The 17,672-nt window shown below is 34.7% G+C and overlaps 2 protein-coding genes and 2 long non-coding RNA genes across 4 annotated transcripts; all 4 read left to right on the plus strand.

The window, feature by feature from the left end:
- Window positions 1-1,211: 1,211 nt before the first annotated feature.
- On the plus strand, window positions 1,212-2,748 carry LOC130591253 (uncharacterized). The gene is made up of 3 exons (XR_008969016.1): window positions 1,212-1,588; window positions 2,485-2,545; window positions 2,633-2,748. It is a non-coding gene; the product is annotated as an uncharacterized LOC130591253 (long non-coding RNA).
- A 46-nt stretch (window positions 2,749-2,794) lies between these two features.
- LOC104907476 (uncharacterized) lies at window positions 2,795-7,315 on the plus strand. Its single transcript, XM_057394029.1, has 6 exons — window positions 2,795-2,827; window positions 4,016-4,087; window positions 4,135-4,232; window positions 6,209-6,281; window positions 6,357-6,467; window positions 7,160-7,315. Exons 1-6 carry the CDS (start codon window positions 2,795-2,797, stop codon window positions 7,223-7,225), a joined length of 453 nt encoding a protein of 150 aa, XP_057250012.1. The 3' UTR covers window positions 7,226-7,315.
- A 1,026-nt stretch (window positions 7,316-8,341) lies between these two features.
- LOC130591112 (probable aspartic proteinase GIP2) lies at window positions 8,342-9,514 on the plus strand. Its single transcript, XM_057394030.1, has one exon. The coding sequence runs from the start codon at window positions 8,342-8,344 to the stop codon at window positions 9,425-9,427; it is 1,086 nt and encodes a 361-aa protein (XP_057250013.1). The 3' UTR covers window positions 9,428-9,514.
- A 311-nt stretch (window positions 9,515-9,825) lies between these two features.
- LOC125496930 (uncharacterized) lies at window positions 9,826-13,498 on the plus strand. The gene is made up of 3 exons (XR_007273361.2): window positions 9,826-9,977; window positions 12,118-12,175; window positions 12,892-13,498. It is a non-coding gene; the product is annotated as an uncharacterized LOC125496930 (long non-coding RNA).
- Window positions 13,499-17,672: the final 4,174 nt, after the last annotated feature.

A 17,672-nucleotide genomic window follows, 5' to 3' on the forward strand; every position in this document is an offset into this window, starting at 1 on the left:
TACAAAAAATTGGAATGTTCGAAAAATCAAAATATGGACGATAACCATGTATTGTTGTCTTAACGTCTTTAACATAAGCCCAAACTTCATTGCGTTTGTTAAAATGATATGTAAACATACTGGACACATTGTGGAAATAAAGATGCCCTCCACGAAAAAGAGTTAAAACCATAGATTCAACATCTAAAAAGTTCGAATATTCAACTTTAGCGAGCCATTTTTTGGATGGATTTTCTGTTTCTATTATGTTTGGAGGAGAACATAATATTGATGTAGAGATAGGGGAAGAAGTTGACATCAATATGCAAATTGAAAATCCGAAAATGAGTTGGGATGTTTGAAGAGAAAACGACACTATTTATACAAAAAAATGATACGTTTATTTTGCATATTTACGTTATTTAGGTAATTAGTATCCAAAATTATGGTTGATTGATAATCAGAATAACTATTGATTGATTGATTGGTAACATAATTTCGGATATTATCAATTTGAATTAACTGATTGATTGACAATTACCATTAAGGGAGGCAATAATTAAGATTGATTGATAATTTAAATTATTTCATGTATTTAGTTGGTTATTAAAATTTTCGTAAATACCCAATATGGCAATTAAAATTTTCGGCCAACACCAATAATAATTTGAATTTTAAATTACGTAATTGTACCCATAATTAACATCAATCACATTAATTTATAAATGGAATGTGCTTGATTTCCAAAAATCTCATATGATATCATGATATTAATTGCCTAATTTAAAAAATCAATCAATCACGATTTTTTTGCATTTTTCATATAATTTTCGGCCAAAATATTCTGTATTGCCACGTGGACGCTCTTATTGAGAGTTTAATTGTGAGAAGCTCTAGAATTGCCCGGTGAATGTGAGCTTGACACGTAGGATTTTGGATTTTACTTTAGATAATAGTATAGATTGGAGTTATGACATTTGAGACCTACAAAAACTACAAGTAGTTATAGTTTTCCAATGGGAGAGGTTGTAGCTTAGGAATGTTGTAGTTTGGAAATATGATGTGGCATACAAAGCTACACCTACTTGTAGCTTGCCATTGTGGGTGCTCTTTAGGGGTGTAAGTTATTTGGTTAAAAACCGAAAACCAAACCAAACCAAACCAAACTGAATTAGTAATTTGGTTTGGTTTTTTTTGAAATTCGGTTTGGTTTGGCTTCAAAAAAAAAAAAAATCGGTTTTTCGGTTTGGATCGGTTTTGGTTTTGGAAAACCGAAAAAACCGAAAAAAACCAAAAAACCCGAAATTTTAAGCTGGACCAGGCGACCAGCCCAACCCACTTAATATCTTTTGATTTTTGAATCCTAAATTACTACCTCCTAAACTAAACCAGTAAACCCTAACTCCTCTAGTCCTCTCATATCGTCTACCTGACGGCGCGACCCTGCGACAGATCCCCCACGCGGTAGCGGTACGCCGGCACGCGACACGCAGAAACTCTCCTCCTTCTCTCTCCTCTCGCCGGTTGCGCACGCCATTTCCTCTTTCTCTCTCTCCTCTCACCGGTTGGAGTGTTGAACTTGAAGAGGTTCAAGAAGATTTCAGATCAGGTATTTTAATCTATGTGTATTTTTTTTTGTTTATTCTTTTTAATATTAGTTACGAAAATATATCATTAATCTCTGTTTTTTTTTTGTGTATTTTTTTTAATATTAGTTGCAAAAAATAGAAAATATGAATATATTGTCATTGATCTCTGTTTTTTTGTTTGTATTTTTTTTTTTTTAATATTAGTTATGAAAAATTGAAAATACCAAATTATTGTCACTTAACATACGAATTTTTTCTGTTATTTTTTTGTGTGTTTTTTTTTAATATTAATTACGAAAATAGAAAAATGTTGTGACTTTAAATGCTGCCATTCATGTTTTAATTTTTTTTTGTGAAATATATCATTGATACGAAAATACAAATTACAATAACTGTTGTCTGTTATTACTTATTAGTACTTTAGTATGTAAATGTCAGTGACTCAGTGTATTGTCCCTTAAATTAGTAGTGGAAATGTCATTATATTGTCTCTTAAATTAGTACATTCGGTTTTGGTTTTTATCTTGGTTTGATTTAATTTCATTTCGGTTTTGGTTTGGATTTTGGAATATGAAAAATATGGTTTGGTTTGTTTGGATTTTGAAAAAAAAAAATAATGTTTGGTTTCAATTTGTTTGTTTGTTTCATATTTTGGTTTGGTTTGGATTGAGTCGAATTTCGGTTTGAAGGGTTGTACCGGACTAAAGTTTACTATATATTGTAAGTTAGAAGTGTTAAAGTTTGTAGTTCGAGCATTAAAAGTTTGAGAGAAATTTCGAATTTAATTTAATAGTATGCGAGCCCAAAAAAAAATCTAGATTTTGGGGGTTCAGTGGGTTTTGGATACACCACTGCTTTTAATTCTCTGTTTTATTTGAATATGATATTTTTCTGCATTTATTTTGGGTTAAATTAGAGGCAGAAACATGACGAAGAAGGGTCAGGAAAAATCCATTGAAACAAATGCAGATTTCTTGGTATGTTCATACATGTTAATTTCTTATATTGAGATTTCAGGGAGTGCATATTCTTCTTAACGCAATTAAAATTTTGTCCTATTTTAGCCGTTAGAAGGCGGTCCGGCTCGTAAGCTGCCTAAGGGAGATGTTTCACATGACAAAGCGACGGTGTTGTACGTTGGTAGGATTCCACACGGGTTCTACGAGGAGAAATGGAAGGTCTGCTGCTTGTACCCTTAATTTTTTGGAGATACTTTCGTTTATGAGATGGATTTTAATTGCTTGTACACTGTTTACTCTGTAAATTTGTTGTTTTTTTTGTGTTTTGTTGAACTTTTATAGGTTTCTTTCAACAATTTGGGACCATTAAGAGGTTGAAGATTGCTCGAAACAGGAAGGTTCGACTTCTATTAACATTGTTTGGTTTGAATGTATGAGTGAAATGGAGCTGCTTTTGTTCATTTAGCAGTGGTGCATCTTTCTGTAGAATATCTATGTGCTAATATATTTTCTTTTTTCTTCCGGTTGCAATTGATGGTGAGAAAGCTAAATAAGAAAATTCATTGGACTTCATACAATATAGTCTTAAGTTACAGGATTTCAGAAGGAGTTAATATTGTTAAGTATTTCCTGACTGTTTGGTATTTTCATTAGTAAACAAAAGGCGAAGGAAAGAAAGTGAACATAAGGGCGGGAAAAGATTAATTATTTTCCCTTTGTTTGATGTAATGGATGGGAGAAAAGGAAAGCCTTTTTATCTTTCTTTCTTCTGAGACACCAATACTAAAAAGCCTTTTACTTTTGTTTGATCATATCCCTTCTTGTCATGGGATATCACTTCATTCAATGCTTGACTACTAACTTTTGCAATGTACATGAGTTGTATGGTGACTTATCTCTTTCCTCGTGGGAAGGTAAAGATGGTGAATCCCCTATTAGACTAGGTCTCAATCATCTTTAGTAGGTTGGCATGAGCTCATGTATACGAGGTGGAGTTGAGGTGTGCGGTTGGGAAGGCACCTTTGTTAACTCTAGTGGTAGCTTATATTAGGTTCTTAAGGTTACAAAGTGATAATCCTACTACATACCAAGTTCTATGTGCTATCATGTCACAAAAACTTGTCTGCTCTCTTCTTGCCCTTGATGGAGTTATGATTTTCAAAAGTGCTTCCTTATAAGCACCTGCCTTTGGTGACTTATACTATCTAAAATTTCATGGAAACTTCATGTTACCCGAACTTTGTGTAAAAACATATGTATTAATTTATTGGCTAGGAAAATATGTATTATACTATATTTAGTCTCACTAGAATTCTTTCGTTTCATAGACTAGCCTTATTATTCTGTATCCATTTGTCTTTTTGAGGGTTGGGGTATTTCTAGATAAAAGTATAGATGCCATTAGACTTCAGGAGCAGGAACGAGTGGGGTTATTTGTCCTAATTCACTCCTTGTTTAACATTTCTTCTTTTTATTGATGTTTTACAGACTGGAAAAGTTAAGCATTACGGTTTCATTGAATTCAAGTATCCAGAGGTTATATCACTCCCAATGCTTAAAGTTAATATTTTCAATTGTCACCATTTTTCTAACCTCTTCTTTTACAGGTTGCAAAAATAGTTGCTGACTGTATGCATAATTACTTGTTGCTTGAGCACATGCTGCAAGTACAGTTGATTCCTGCAGAGCGTGTACATCCTAAATTGTAAGCCTTTCTTGACTATCTTATTGGCAATTAGGGGTGAAAGTTCGGTGTGCGGTTTGGATTAGGGCCTAATCCAATCCGATCCGAATAAAATTTGGATTTCAATTTTTCAATCCAAATCCAAACCAATTAGGGTTTGAATCCGATCCAATCCAATCCGAAATTTCATACTCTAGATTGGATCCGACCCGAAAATCCGATTTTTTAAAAACTTTAATTTTTCGATGAAATACATTAAGCACAACAGCAGCCTAGTAGATTTAGGAAATGAGGAATTAAGTGCAATTAGTGATTTAGGGGATGGATTGAAGTTCTATGTGTACTGGACTATGGAGTAGGTTTTTTTATAATAAAAAATCAGTTAAGCACTTAAACTCAATCCAAATACATAATACAAGGCATATTACTATTCGGTTATATTGGATTTTTGGATCCAATTACCCTCAATCCAATCCGATCCGAAAATCCAATTTTTAAAAATTCTCAATGCGAATCCAATCCGAACACAGTTCGAATCTGATCCGAATTACTAATTTGGATTGGATTGGATTGGATTTTGGATTTTATCCGAATAACTTTCACCCCTATTGGCAATTAATGTAAGTTTGGTGTGGTGTATTATGACTTAACTTATAATCTGCTTGTGATACTTGGAACTTTGTGGCAGTTTCAAGTATCTGTTTTTTAAAGAAAAACTACATAACCTAGAGTTTTGTTATGTTCATGGTGTCCCCCTCCCCCATGCCTTTCCTAAAGAAACCCTAAAGAAAGAAGAACTCAATCTGACGTTCTGTTTATTTCTTTTAATTGGGTCAAGTCCAAGTCTATATGCATAACACATGTCAAGTGAAATGCAATTTTCAGCTGTTTGTGGTATCTGTTTGCACGGGCCTTCCTTCTATTTGACCTTGTTTGAATCTACGTAAGCAAAATTAGTTTATTTATTTCTTCTATCCGTTTCCTGTGCTTTTACTTTATAAGAACTTATTTCTACCAAAAAGTAAGAATGACCTATTTGGCTTAATCACATGGAAGGGAGAGAATAAGAGAAGGGAAGCTGAAGGAAATGTTTTGAAGGTAGAGGAACCAAATCCTGTCGTTTTGTATAGTTTGGATGACAAAAAGATGATTATTGATCCCCTCCCGCAATCACCACCCACTTTCTCTTCCCTTCACCCATGAGATCAGCAATCACTCGCCCACCATAAATCTTCCTGCTCCAGCATCACCATTTGTCACTGCTTTGTTTAGCAGAAAATGCCTACATGCAGATTATTCTCCTGCATTGTCACTGCTTCAAGACCATCTTTCTGTTTGGCACTTGTCATTGTTTATTCAACCAAGAACACCCTGTGGGGATACAACGGACTCGTAGATGGTCAAATTCACACTGTCTTTTTGCTTTTGAACCTAGGTGGTTAAATGTGCTTAATCAGCTATACCAGTCTACCCTTGCTTGTTTTTTCGATTACCTTTATCTTGTATCTGTATCACGCTGATTTGTGTTCATATCTATTTTCGGATGGGTGTTAATTTGGTTGACCCTATGTCAGGATTCACTATAGAGGCAGTGTGGTAAATATTGTTTGTAACTATGTTATACATGGACATATTTGATCTTTGATATCACATAGTAGATAGTGGTGGCACTTATATGTTGATGGAAACTATTGTATGTGTGGGCATGCTCTACTGCTGCGAAATTGTAGATTAATTTTACTCTTACAAGTTACAATTTGTAGTTTTATTTCATGTTTGTTGTCTATTGTTTAATGCAATTATTTCACAATTGCGTGAAGGTCCATTTACGCAATACATTTTGTTTTTAGAGGAGTTTATCTGTAACCTTCTCAATATTTTGGTCTTACAAATTTTCAATTGTTGTCACCTGTATTAGGTTGATCTTAGGTCTCTCACTTTTTGTTTCTTATGTTTCTTTGAGGTTCTTGATTCTAATCCTTATTTTGCAAATATAGATGGAAAGGTGTAAATCGTAGGCAGAAAGTGTCGGTTGACTTTGTTCAAATAGAGAGGCTGAAGCATAATAAGGTACACATAGAAAGAGAGTGTCCTAGATTATTTGATCCATAGTATGTGAATATCTATTAATATAAGGTGGTACAGGATAGATCACTGGAGGAGCAAAGGAAAATGCTGAAATCAATTCTGAAGCGGGACAAAAAACGAAGAAGTAAAATTCAAGCTGCTGGAATTGATTACGAATGTCCTGAAATTGTAAGATCTTCTAACTCAAATTACATTGTGCAGCACACATGCTTGGGTGGTTGGTGTATCTCTGTATGCTGCATGCAATCCTTTGTGGAAAGAAATATTTTGTGTGGCGTTTCTAGATTGGGTTAGTGGACTGAAAAGCATATACTTAAGGTTGGTGGGCTGCGTGGGTTTCTTCTTTTGGGGGAGGGGGGTGTTGATACGAGCAGGTTAAAAGTTGGCAATGGAGTTCTCCCTTGGGTCTGAGGCATGATTTTTCAGCAACTTCACCAGTGCTTGTCCCTAGTCCAAAGACGCCTCTCTATTGAGGGACATCCCTCTCAATCCATCCCTTCTCAAAAAATTGACTTCCTATTCAAGCTTTTCGTGTCATATTGTTTTGTGAGTCCAATAATTTTGTTAAGAAATTAACAAGTTTTGAAACTCTTGAAAGTTCTATGCATCTGACTAATGGAGTGAGACATCCTTTGGCTGTACTTATGATATTAATGAGGTCATATCATTTTTTTTCAAGAGTCAAGCACCCAAGAGTCAAGCACTACAAATACTTTCATTGTTTCTAAGAAGTTTGGTGTCTTCCGTATCATATGCCATCAGTATTCTATTCATCTCTCTTTCCTCACTCTTCTAAGCCCTTCACTATTACTAACCTTATATCCTCTGATGTTTCCTTCTTTTCTTGTCTCATCTTGCAGTTTTTGTGTGACCTAGTGTATGATGCTCTTGTCACACTGATTATGGGATGGATTATATGCTACTAACTTAACTGTGCAATTGCAATTAGAATCCTGAAAACGCTGGGTTATGTAAGAACATGCCTTAGAAACTTTACATGCATCCATAGAGTAAGTGTTTGTTTTATCTTTACATATTGAAAAGGGATAGCTAGTGTAATATCATGGAAGTGATTGTGCAATGATTTTTAAGGATATAATATATCAGAGTAATGGAAGACAAGTGCCTCTAACCATAGAGGTCCCATTGGAGTGACTGCCATGCTAGCCTTGTTTGATGGTACTTCACCACTAGCTGCTAAGGCTTTTGTTTTATGAATCATGTAGTATATGTTTGGTTGATGGAAGGTTGAGATTTGGAAGGTATAGGAGGGAGTAGGATGGCGATAAGGGAGCGTAAAAAGCTCAATATTTGTACTTCTAGGTCTTGTGCTTAATGGACTTCTTTTTATGGGTGAGTAATGATGACAACGAACTAAGCCTTGTATGATTCACGGTCTATTAGCAGTAAAGGCTTTTCATGTCAAACCCTTGCTTTTGAACAAATGATACCACAATGACCGCACCTCCAACACCACCATAGGCCTCTTATATGCTGACATTTGCAAGGCGTCATTTCAAGGTTAACAAGGGAAACCCCATGCAATTCTGCTAGCTTGGAACTGAGATGGCGCTGGATTGTTGAGTTAGTGGAATTTAAACTCTCTTGTTCCGTCACAGTACAGCTGTTCTATAACGGATTTTGGATTTGCCATTCGCGAAGTCTCGTTACGGAACACCATAATAAATATCACATACTTTTCACTGTATACTCCGTTCCATAACGCGAACTCGCCGTGTCACAACGTTTTTATCCCCGTTACATTGGTTCTATTCAAATATTGGCCAAAAGAAAATTTATAAATTAATTATATAGGTGATAAAATATTATATTATGTTGCAATAATGCTCTAAACTGAAACTATCCTAATAAAGATTAGAACATATTATTGTGAAATTTTTGAAAAATTTCACGCTGCGTAGACCGTGATCCGTTCCAATCATCCTTTACAAGCCGTTTCCGCGACATCGCAAACGTTACCGTGATCGCGAGCGCCATCCGCGAATTTTTTCCTTTATGCGATAAAAGAGTAAATAGGAATGATGGTTTGTGCACTGGGCTCAGCCCGCTGCAACTCCGCCCAGTGCTCGCTCGCTAACTCAAAATCTTGTGGAACCTGTAACGCACCCCCTCGACCTGGGTGCAACAACAACACCCGCGGCCTCTTCCCTGAAAACCCCTTCATCAATACTGCCACAAGCGGCGAGCTCGCTTCAGATGTGATTCGAATCACCTCTACCGACAGCTCGAACCCAGGCCCAGTTGTTAAAGTACCCAACTTCCTCTTCTCTTGCGCCCCAACCTCCTTACTAAAAGGCCTCTCTAAATCAGTTCAAGGCATTGCTGGCCTTGGAAGTACTAAAATATCTCCTCCTTCACAATTCTCCTCAGCTTTCAGTTTTGCTAGAAAATTCGCCATTTGCTTACCTTCACTAAGCGAAGGAGGTAATGGAGCTATCTTATTTGGTGATGGACCGTATAACTTCTTTTTCGAAACCGACTTAGTTTCTTTGTTAACCTTCACTCCTCTTGTAACCAATCCTGTAAGTACCGGGGCTACCTCTTTCGCTGGCGAGCAATCGTCCGAGTATTTTATTAAAGTAAACCAGCTTAGAATTAACAATAAGGTCGTGCCCATAAACAAACCCTTGCTTTCTATAAATAGCAAAGGTAACGGTGGGACTAAGCTCAGTACAACTATCCCCTACACACTTATGCAAACTTCCATCTACAAGTCATTTATCAATGTGTTCGTCAACGAGTTGAGGATCACCAACGTTACAATTATCAAGACGATCGCACCATTTAAGGTGTGCGTCGACCCGAGCACGTTTTCGGCGTCGACAGGTACTGATGGAGTACCCTGGATTAATTTTGAGTTGGATGGTGCGAGTCAAGCATGGACATTGATTGGAGGGAACTCTTTTGTTAGAGTTAACAAGGATGTGTCCTGCCTTGGGATTATGGATGGTGGAGAGAAACCAAGGACATCAATTATCATTGGAGGGCTTCAGTTGGAGGATAATCTAGTACAGGTTGATATGGCCAAGTCTAGAATTGGGTTTAGTAGTTCCTTGCGGATTTCTAGGACCAGTTGCTCCATGTTTAATTTCACTTCTATTGCTTGATTAACTGTATAATGTATGTATTTGTAATAATTGAGAGACCCAATATGTTAAGTACTCTCTTTTCTCGTTATGAAGTTTTAGGGGAAAGCTATCTATCTATCTATCTATAACTATTACTCATTCACAAGACATTGGGTCAATTTTTTCCTCCCAAAATTGTCCATGTGACATGTTTATGTTCATTATTTTCCCGCTTCATATTTAAGGCAACTAACAACTTGATATTTACTCTTCTTTTTTGAATTGTAAAAAGAAAAAGAAAAAGTAGTATCACTATTTGACTTATCATCTATTTCGGGCTCTCCTTCTTTCTCCATTATTCAAACTTCAAGACCCAAAAAAATTACACTAAGTCTCAAGCTTTCAGGTGAACAAAAATTTGTTTCAAGATTTTTTGTGTTAACACTATTGAAATTTGATTTAAAAATTAAACACGTGAATCGATGAGTTGTTTTTGCTGATATTAGTAGTGATAAAATTCGTCCCGCAAAATCAGATATTTTCATTTGTTTTCCAAGTGCAAGTTGAAGATTAATCTTGATGATTATGGGTAGGGGTGATAATGAGCATGACAAGCTCGCGAGCAGCTCGGGCTCGGCTCGGTCAAAGCTCGGCTCGTTGAAGCTCGGCTCGAGACTTAAACGAGCCGAGTCGAGCTAGGCAAAGCTCGGCTCGTAAAGCTCGTGAGCAGCTCGTTTATTATTTTATATTAAAAAAAAATATTCATATTAAAAAAATATTTTATATTAAAAAATTTAATACTAATTTATGTTTTAATTTAGATTACAAAATATATATTTTAATTTGTGATCCAACTTCACCTCTACTCCACTAGGCACTAAAATCCCACATTGGTTAAGAAAACAACGATCAACCTTATTTTCTTTATAAATAGCTACTATTCCTTACTTCAACTTAAAGTTTAATTTTGTAACTCCTTGGTTGGAAAATATAAACTATACTTTATTTTCTTCATAGAGGGAATGAAGTATAATTTTAAATAGTTGATTATTTAATACTTAAAATAGTTGATAATTTTTTCTTTAACAAAACATGGAGTCCCACATTGAAATTTTAACAATGATAGGAGGGATTCCAAGTTATAAAAGTATATGTAAACAAAACAAGGGTATAATGAGTTTTTTTTCTTAACAAAACACGGAGTCCCACATTGAAATTTTAGCAATGTTAAGAGGGATTTCAAGTTATATAAGCATATGTAGAATGAGTTTGTTTATCTTAAACAAAACATAAAGTTCCACATTGAAATGGGGATAGTGAGTTTGTTTTTCTTTAACAAACCATGAAGTTCCACATTGAAATCTTAGCAATGCTAAGAGGGAAATCAAGTTATAAAAGCATATGATGGGTGAGTGAACAAGCTCACCTACTTCGAGCCAAGCCGAGCTCATTAGTCGAGCCTAAACGAGCTCCGAGCCGAGCCTAAAGACTCGTGAGCCGAGCCTAAACGAGCTCGCGAGCCGAGCTCGAGCCCCAAATTTCCATCACGAGCCGAGCTCGAGCTCGGCTCTCCCAAGCTCGGCGAGCTCACGAGCCGAGCCTGGGAAATTTTAAACGAGCTCGAGCCGAGCCCAGTGCTATTCGGGCTCGGCTCGCTCGATAAGCACCCCTATATGGGTATGTTTTTTTTTTGTTAAATTTCTATATTTAAGATAGTATTCTTAGAAATTTCAGATTTCTCTTGGTTTATGACTTTATGCTAATGACGTTGAAATTTCGGTGAATGCGTTATGTGAAAATCTCTTAGGGATATCTCAACATTTTTACTATTTAATTTCAATTACTAGATCTTAGTTTGGGGTAAGAAACCAATAAGGAAAATGATATTTTCCTCCTTTTTTCCGGTCTACAACTTCATTCATTAATGTGAAAGTTTGCAAGGAAGATGAAGAAACCCACTTTGTTCCTGTCTTTTTATGAGTGATTCTATTATTTTTTGATCTTTAAGTACTTTAAACCTTTCTCACATTATATTCGAACTATGTTTTAATTTTTCATGTCATACTTGCTGTATTTTTGGATCAAAATTTCATTTTCTTTTAACATTGATAATTTTATTGCTCACCTCAACACCTCAGCATGATTTTTCCTATTCGATATCTTTTGCTAGGACCGATTAAATTGCATTATCTTTTAATTTCTATGGTTAATGTACTTGTGTTTACTTTGCACATTGCCTCCCAAAATTTATTTTGAGTTGAATTTCGTTTGACTCTTATGATTTATGATTTTTAGGTTATTCTTTGCATATGCTCTTCTAAATTTAAATTGCTTTTATTTTTTCTGATTTTGAGCAATCTCCGAACAAGATGTCATCTAATACCTGAAATGTGTATTAGGAAATTATCTGAATGAATGATGATGGAGTAGCAAGCAGAAGTTCATCTTTATAGTATTTTTTAACAATTCATTCCACTACATTTACATTTATTAAAACTTTTATAAACAGATCATTGAACGACTCTCTATTCAGTTGGAAATATAGAAATAGGTAGGATGATTTCGAATTAAGGTCAAATTAAGCATATATGAAAGTATCATGTTGCATAAAGCCATGGATTTGGAATGGCACACAAACTCTGTTGTATGGTACTCCTATATTGGTATCTCTCACAAATCAATTTACTAGATCTAATTTATTTGTTCTTCTACGTTTTTATTTTGTTTAGGCAAGGATCTCTTCAAATTTTATGTTATCTCTGGAAAGAATTGCAGATTGGTATCAAGGTATATGCTTTCTTGGTCTTTTTACTAGATTTTGTTATATTAAGCATTGAGTTTCTTAGGAATTGAAGTAATTCTCATTTGATTCTGTTTTCCAATTAAATTTGTTTGGTGGAAAATTATATATTGGAGAAGGTAGTTAATTATTTTGTTGGTGGGCATCCTATATTTGCGGGAAATGCAGTTGTTCTTTCACTTATGTAAAGGATGACACTCAATGTTGGAACCTTTGGGATGGAAGGTAATGCCAATACTACTAAACTATCACCTGCTGCTCTTTGGTTAGTGTTCAATTTGCTATGTGACATATTAGCGTATAGTAGTATAAGATGTTAATTCATTATCATTGACACTATTTATTACTATCTATCAAATGGCCGGTAAAAGATTATATTTGAAAACTCTAATTCATTTGGACCTAGGACTTAGTGTTAAATTGATATTTAGTTTTGTTTGACCTTCAATTAAAATAATGAGTGGAACATGACACTATTGCTCTCTATCTACTTTTAATTTTCTTCTTTAAATAATTTGGGGAGTTGGGATTGTGTTTTTTATAATTTCTTTTCATTTATTGACTAAGGGTGGGAAGTGTGAAATCTTTATAGTTCTCATTTCATCAACTTGTTTCTCTTATTACCTTTATGCGCATTTTTATTTCATATTTTTCTTTATCTAACTCCACTTTTTGTATCTATTGTATTGTTGTTGCTTTGCAGGTCATATGAGTTCTGGTTAATTGAGAGTTTGACAATTTTATTAACCTACAAACAGTGAACAAGATGTAATTCTTGAAGCATAAATGTAATGTACACTACATGTATCATTAGTATAGTTTTGTAACTTTAAAGGAAGTTGATGCTCGAAATAATTCAATAAGTGTACTATTAGCGAAGATTGATAGACTTACTTAGAAATAGGAGTTGGGGTTGTTTTTTATAATTTCTTTTCATTTATTAATTAAGGGTGGGAAGTGTGAAATCTTTACAGTTCTCATTTGATCAACTTATTTATTCTCTTCTTTATGTGCATTTTTATTTCATATTTTTCTTTACCTAACTTCACTTTTTATATCTGCTGTATATGTTGTTGCTTTGTAGTTCATATGAGTTCTGCTTAATTGAGTTTGACAATTTTTATTAATCTAGAAACAGTGAACAAGATGTAATTCTTGAAGCATAAATGTAAAATTGTACACTGCATGTATCATTAGTATAGTTTTGTAACTTAAAAGGAGGTTGATGCTTGGAATAATTCAATCAGTGTACTATTAGCAGATATTGATAGAGTTAATTAGATATAGGAGTTGCGGTTGTGTTTAATTATTATAACTAGCCTTATATATATGCATGCGATGCGTGCGTCGATTTTAAAATAGTTTCTTATGTTCACTTAAAATGCAAAAGCTAAAATGGAAAAGGATTCTTAAATTGTTTTCTTTTGTAATTTTTTTATTAGATCATTAAGGGTAATTTAGTATTTTTAAATGAGGACACCATCTTCCTCCCCCTTCCCTTATATAATAGAGATTTAATTTCATTTATTGACTAAGGGTGAGAAGTGTGAAATCTTTATAGTTCTCATTTCATCAACTTATTTCTCTAATTACCTTTATATGCATTTTTATTTCATAATTTTCTTTATTTAACTCTACTTTTTATATCTGTTGTATCTATTGTTGCTTTGCAGTTCATATGAGTTCTGCTTAATTGAGTTTGACAATTTTATTAACCTAGAAACAGTGAACAAGATGTAATTCTTGAAGCATAAATGTAAAATTGTACACTGCATGTATCATTAGTATAATTTTGTAACTTTAAAGGAGGTTATGCTCGGAATAATTCAATCAGTGTACTATTACTGAAGATTGATAGAATTAATTAAATAAAGGAAGTCGATAGAGGGACGGAGGGACTATGTTACTACACTATCTACAAGCTAATTTTCCTTCTCCTTCATCTATTGTATAAGGAGTTTATTTTTCTTCTACCTTCTTTACTGTATCTAATTAGATTTATGAAATTTTAAAAATTGGATAGTATTTATATATTATTAATATATTTCTAATCTTTCAGTTTTTAAAAATTATAATACAAAATTATAATTTATATGTATCAATAAACATAATATATGAAGTACTTAAGTTGTAATTGAAGTTATATTTTTTTTTTATTGCTATAAATGAGGAGTTTAGAAAATCTTAAATTATAAGTATAAAAAAATTGTGCATCTCATGGGTGTTAATCTAGTTGGGAAAATAAAAGGGAGCACAAATTTACTAAATTTTTTCCCAATATTCTCCAGTTTAGCGTAATACAATTATTATGTAGTTCAAATATATACAGGAAAATGCAAGAAGTATTGAGTAGTTCAATTGGAGCAATTTGTGAGAGTACTAGTTCTTAACAATGTAGCAAGCATCAACACGTGTGAAATAAGACCCATCTCCTCCCTCCTGCTTCACTTTCTCGTTTTCTTCAGCTAATTTGCAATCTTTTCCACCCCCTCCTCTCTCTTCCTCTCTCTCTCTCTCTTCCATCTCATACAACTAGACTTCAACAATGATGACATCACCATCCTTATTCTCCATAAGAGCATCTACAATGGGATAGTTTTACTTGGTCTAACAAAAAGTAAAACTAGTTTTAATTGGTCTAACCATTGGGACACTTGGTCCTTGGAGTTGGTTGGTCTAGAATTCCAGACCAACAGCCCCTCGGATGGCGTGCACACACCTAATAAAGAGCAGCCACGTGGCGGAAAAAACTGGCGAAAAAATGGGTTAAACGCTGGGTTTAGGGTGAAAAAGGCGGAAGAAAGCAGGATAGGTGTAGCGTTTCATCTTGCGTGTGGGCCAAAGCAACAGATGAGCTGTCAGTGGCTCTGACGCGCGTCAGATGCCACTGAGCAGCAAATCTGTTGCTGCCAATGTTGTATTCTGCCAGCCTTTTTTGCTTAGCCCATAAAACACTAATTTGTAACGTTACAAATATTGTAACGGTTACAAAAAAAAATTGACGTTAAAATTAAAAAAAAAAAAATTACAATAACGGCTATAAAATATTTTTATCTATAAATTGAGCCCAAATTTCATATATTTTACGACACCTCTTCCTAATATATTTTTTTATCTAATTAGCTCTCTACCTAATATTACTTAGAGTAAGTCAATATTATGGATTCAAATAATCCTAATTACTCCCAAAATTTCATGTATGTGTGTTTTTTTAATTATCTATCTTATGTAATGTGTTCGTTTTTTTAATTTATAATGTCAAGTTAACGTAATTGAATTTAAAGTAAGCTAATTAACACATAATTACTATAATCTCAAGTTAACGCTAATTTAATTTAACGTAAGCTAATTAGCTAATTAGCTTGTAACGGAATTTAATTTATCGTAATTAATTTAACGTAAGCTAATTAACTCGTAATTAATTTAATGTAATCTAATTAGCTTTTATTAATTTAAATAATCTATTTCATATAAAAAAATTAAACATTGAATATGGTGGGGTTTGGTAAAGGTAGGAGAGAGAGTATAGGGTGGGGTTTGGTAAAAGTAAGAAAGAGAAATAGAAAAACCAAGTAAGACCAACCAAGCCATTGTGACAAAAAAAAAGATGAGTTGGTGGGAGTTTTAGTGGGATGTGAGGTGTAAGAAGGAGGGAAGGAGAGAGAATGACAAAACATAAAAACCAAGTAAGACCAACTCACCCCATTGTAGATGCTCTAACAGTCTTTCCTTTACCCTGTAAGAATCGCAATCCTACTATCCCCTCGCTTTCCTCCTGCGACCCGCCAAGCGCTGCCTTCAACCGTGGCAAGTCATTTTCCTTCGTAAGCATCATCTAATCCGGCAACGGTGATGTATACACCAGCGGAAAAAATCTTCTTATATGACACAAGGTAGTTGCTGATCCAGTTTTGCAAAAATCGGATTCATTATTATCCATATTATGGCTAAGGGTAGGATCAATTAACTGATCTGATTTTGGGTCAAAGACCAAATCAGTTAACTAATCCAAGGCCCAAAATATATGTGCGCGCCTGTAATACTCCGTATTTTTGGAGTTAATTCTTTATAATTAAGAAAATATAAAGAATATAATTAAAAGGTATTTTAGTATTATTTACAAAAAATTAATAATAGAATAATAATAATACAATTTGAGTACGTTTACAACTTTAACGTAATTTTATTATAGTTCGGTTTAGTTTAATCTGATAATTTAAAAGATTAAACCGAGTCCTACTAACCTAGATATGCCACACTATAAATAGAGAGAATAGGAATAAAAAAATCAGAAAAAACCCTAACTCTCTATCTCTCTTCTCTCTCAGCCGTTTTTCCCTCTTCTCTCTCAAATTCTCTCTCCTCTCCCTTCCTCTCCCTCGTTGTTCTCTCTTCTCTGTCATTCTCTCTCGTCGCCTTCGACGGAGTGTTGTGCGAGCGAGTGGCGATGGGATTTGCGCGTCGTCGTGTGCGAAGTGGTGGTGTGTTCGAGGGTGCGAAGTGCTGCGACGAGGCGAACGAACGAAAGTGTGTGCGAGCGATTCGCGCAACGAAGGCTAGGCGAGCGGTTCGCACGACGAGGTGGTGCGAACGTGTGTGGTTTGTGCGAGGGTGCGAAGGCTTGTGCGAGGCTGGTGGTGGGAGAAACGTGCGAAGGTGTTGGGCGAGCAAACAAAGTGTTCGACGGTTCGAAGGGGGTGTGAAGTGTTGTGCAACGAGGGTGCGCGAGGCTTGCTGCTGCTGTTGTGTTGGCGTACGCGTGCTGTGCGAGGCTGTGCGACGAGCGACGCGGGCTGCGGCTCAAGTGCAGTGCGACGAGGGTGGTGCGTCGGTGCCGGAAGTCGATTGCCGGTGATTTTCGCCGGCAAGTTTAGCGGTATAAAACCTAATATGTATAATATAATATTATATTGGTTTTAATATTATATATTCTGTTTTTATATTAATTTAAGTTGTAAGTAATTAATTTCTAATTTGAGTAAACTAGTAACTAACTAAGTTGTATAATTAGTTAAAGTTATTAATCTGATTAAGTTGTAAATCTGGTTTAAAGTGTTGTGATTAAGTAAGGTGGGAAGTAAAGAAAGTAGATTATTGTTCATTAGTTGGAAGTATAACCTTGCTATGCGATCCTGATTTTGGAGTATTGGACATAAGACTTGATTGGACGTATGACTTGAATGGACATGGTAAAGGTAGTGGATTATTACACTAACTAAAATCAGTTTTCCTCACTAACGTCGACTTTTAAAATATGCTAAACTCAATAGAATAGAAAAGAAAAAGAAGTTAATAAACAATGAGATTAGCTATCGTTTATATTTCGAATTACTAAGTCGTTATAGTTAGTTACATATTAGTTCATAATATTATCAAGAACGTAGCACTGAAGTACTTACTTAATCGTTTAGGTCCCAATTTCATAAGCGGAATGTTTGGTTAAGATAATGAAAATTCTCTGTTACAAGGTACGTACGCTTACCA

Source organism: Beta vulgaris, chromosome 4 (genome assembly GCF_026745355.1).
Source record: "Beta vulgaris subsp. vulgaris cultivar EL10 chromosome 4, EL10.2, whole genome shotgun sequence".
Classification (NCBI taxonomy): domain Eukaryota; kingdom Viridiplantae; phylum Streptophyta; class Magnoliopsida; order Caryophyllales; family Amaranthaceae; genus Beta; species Beta vulgaris.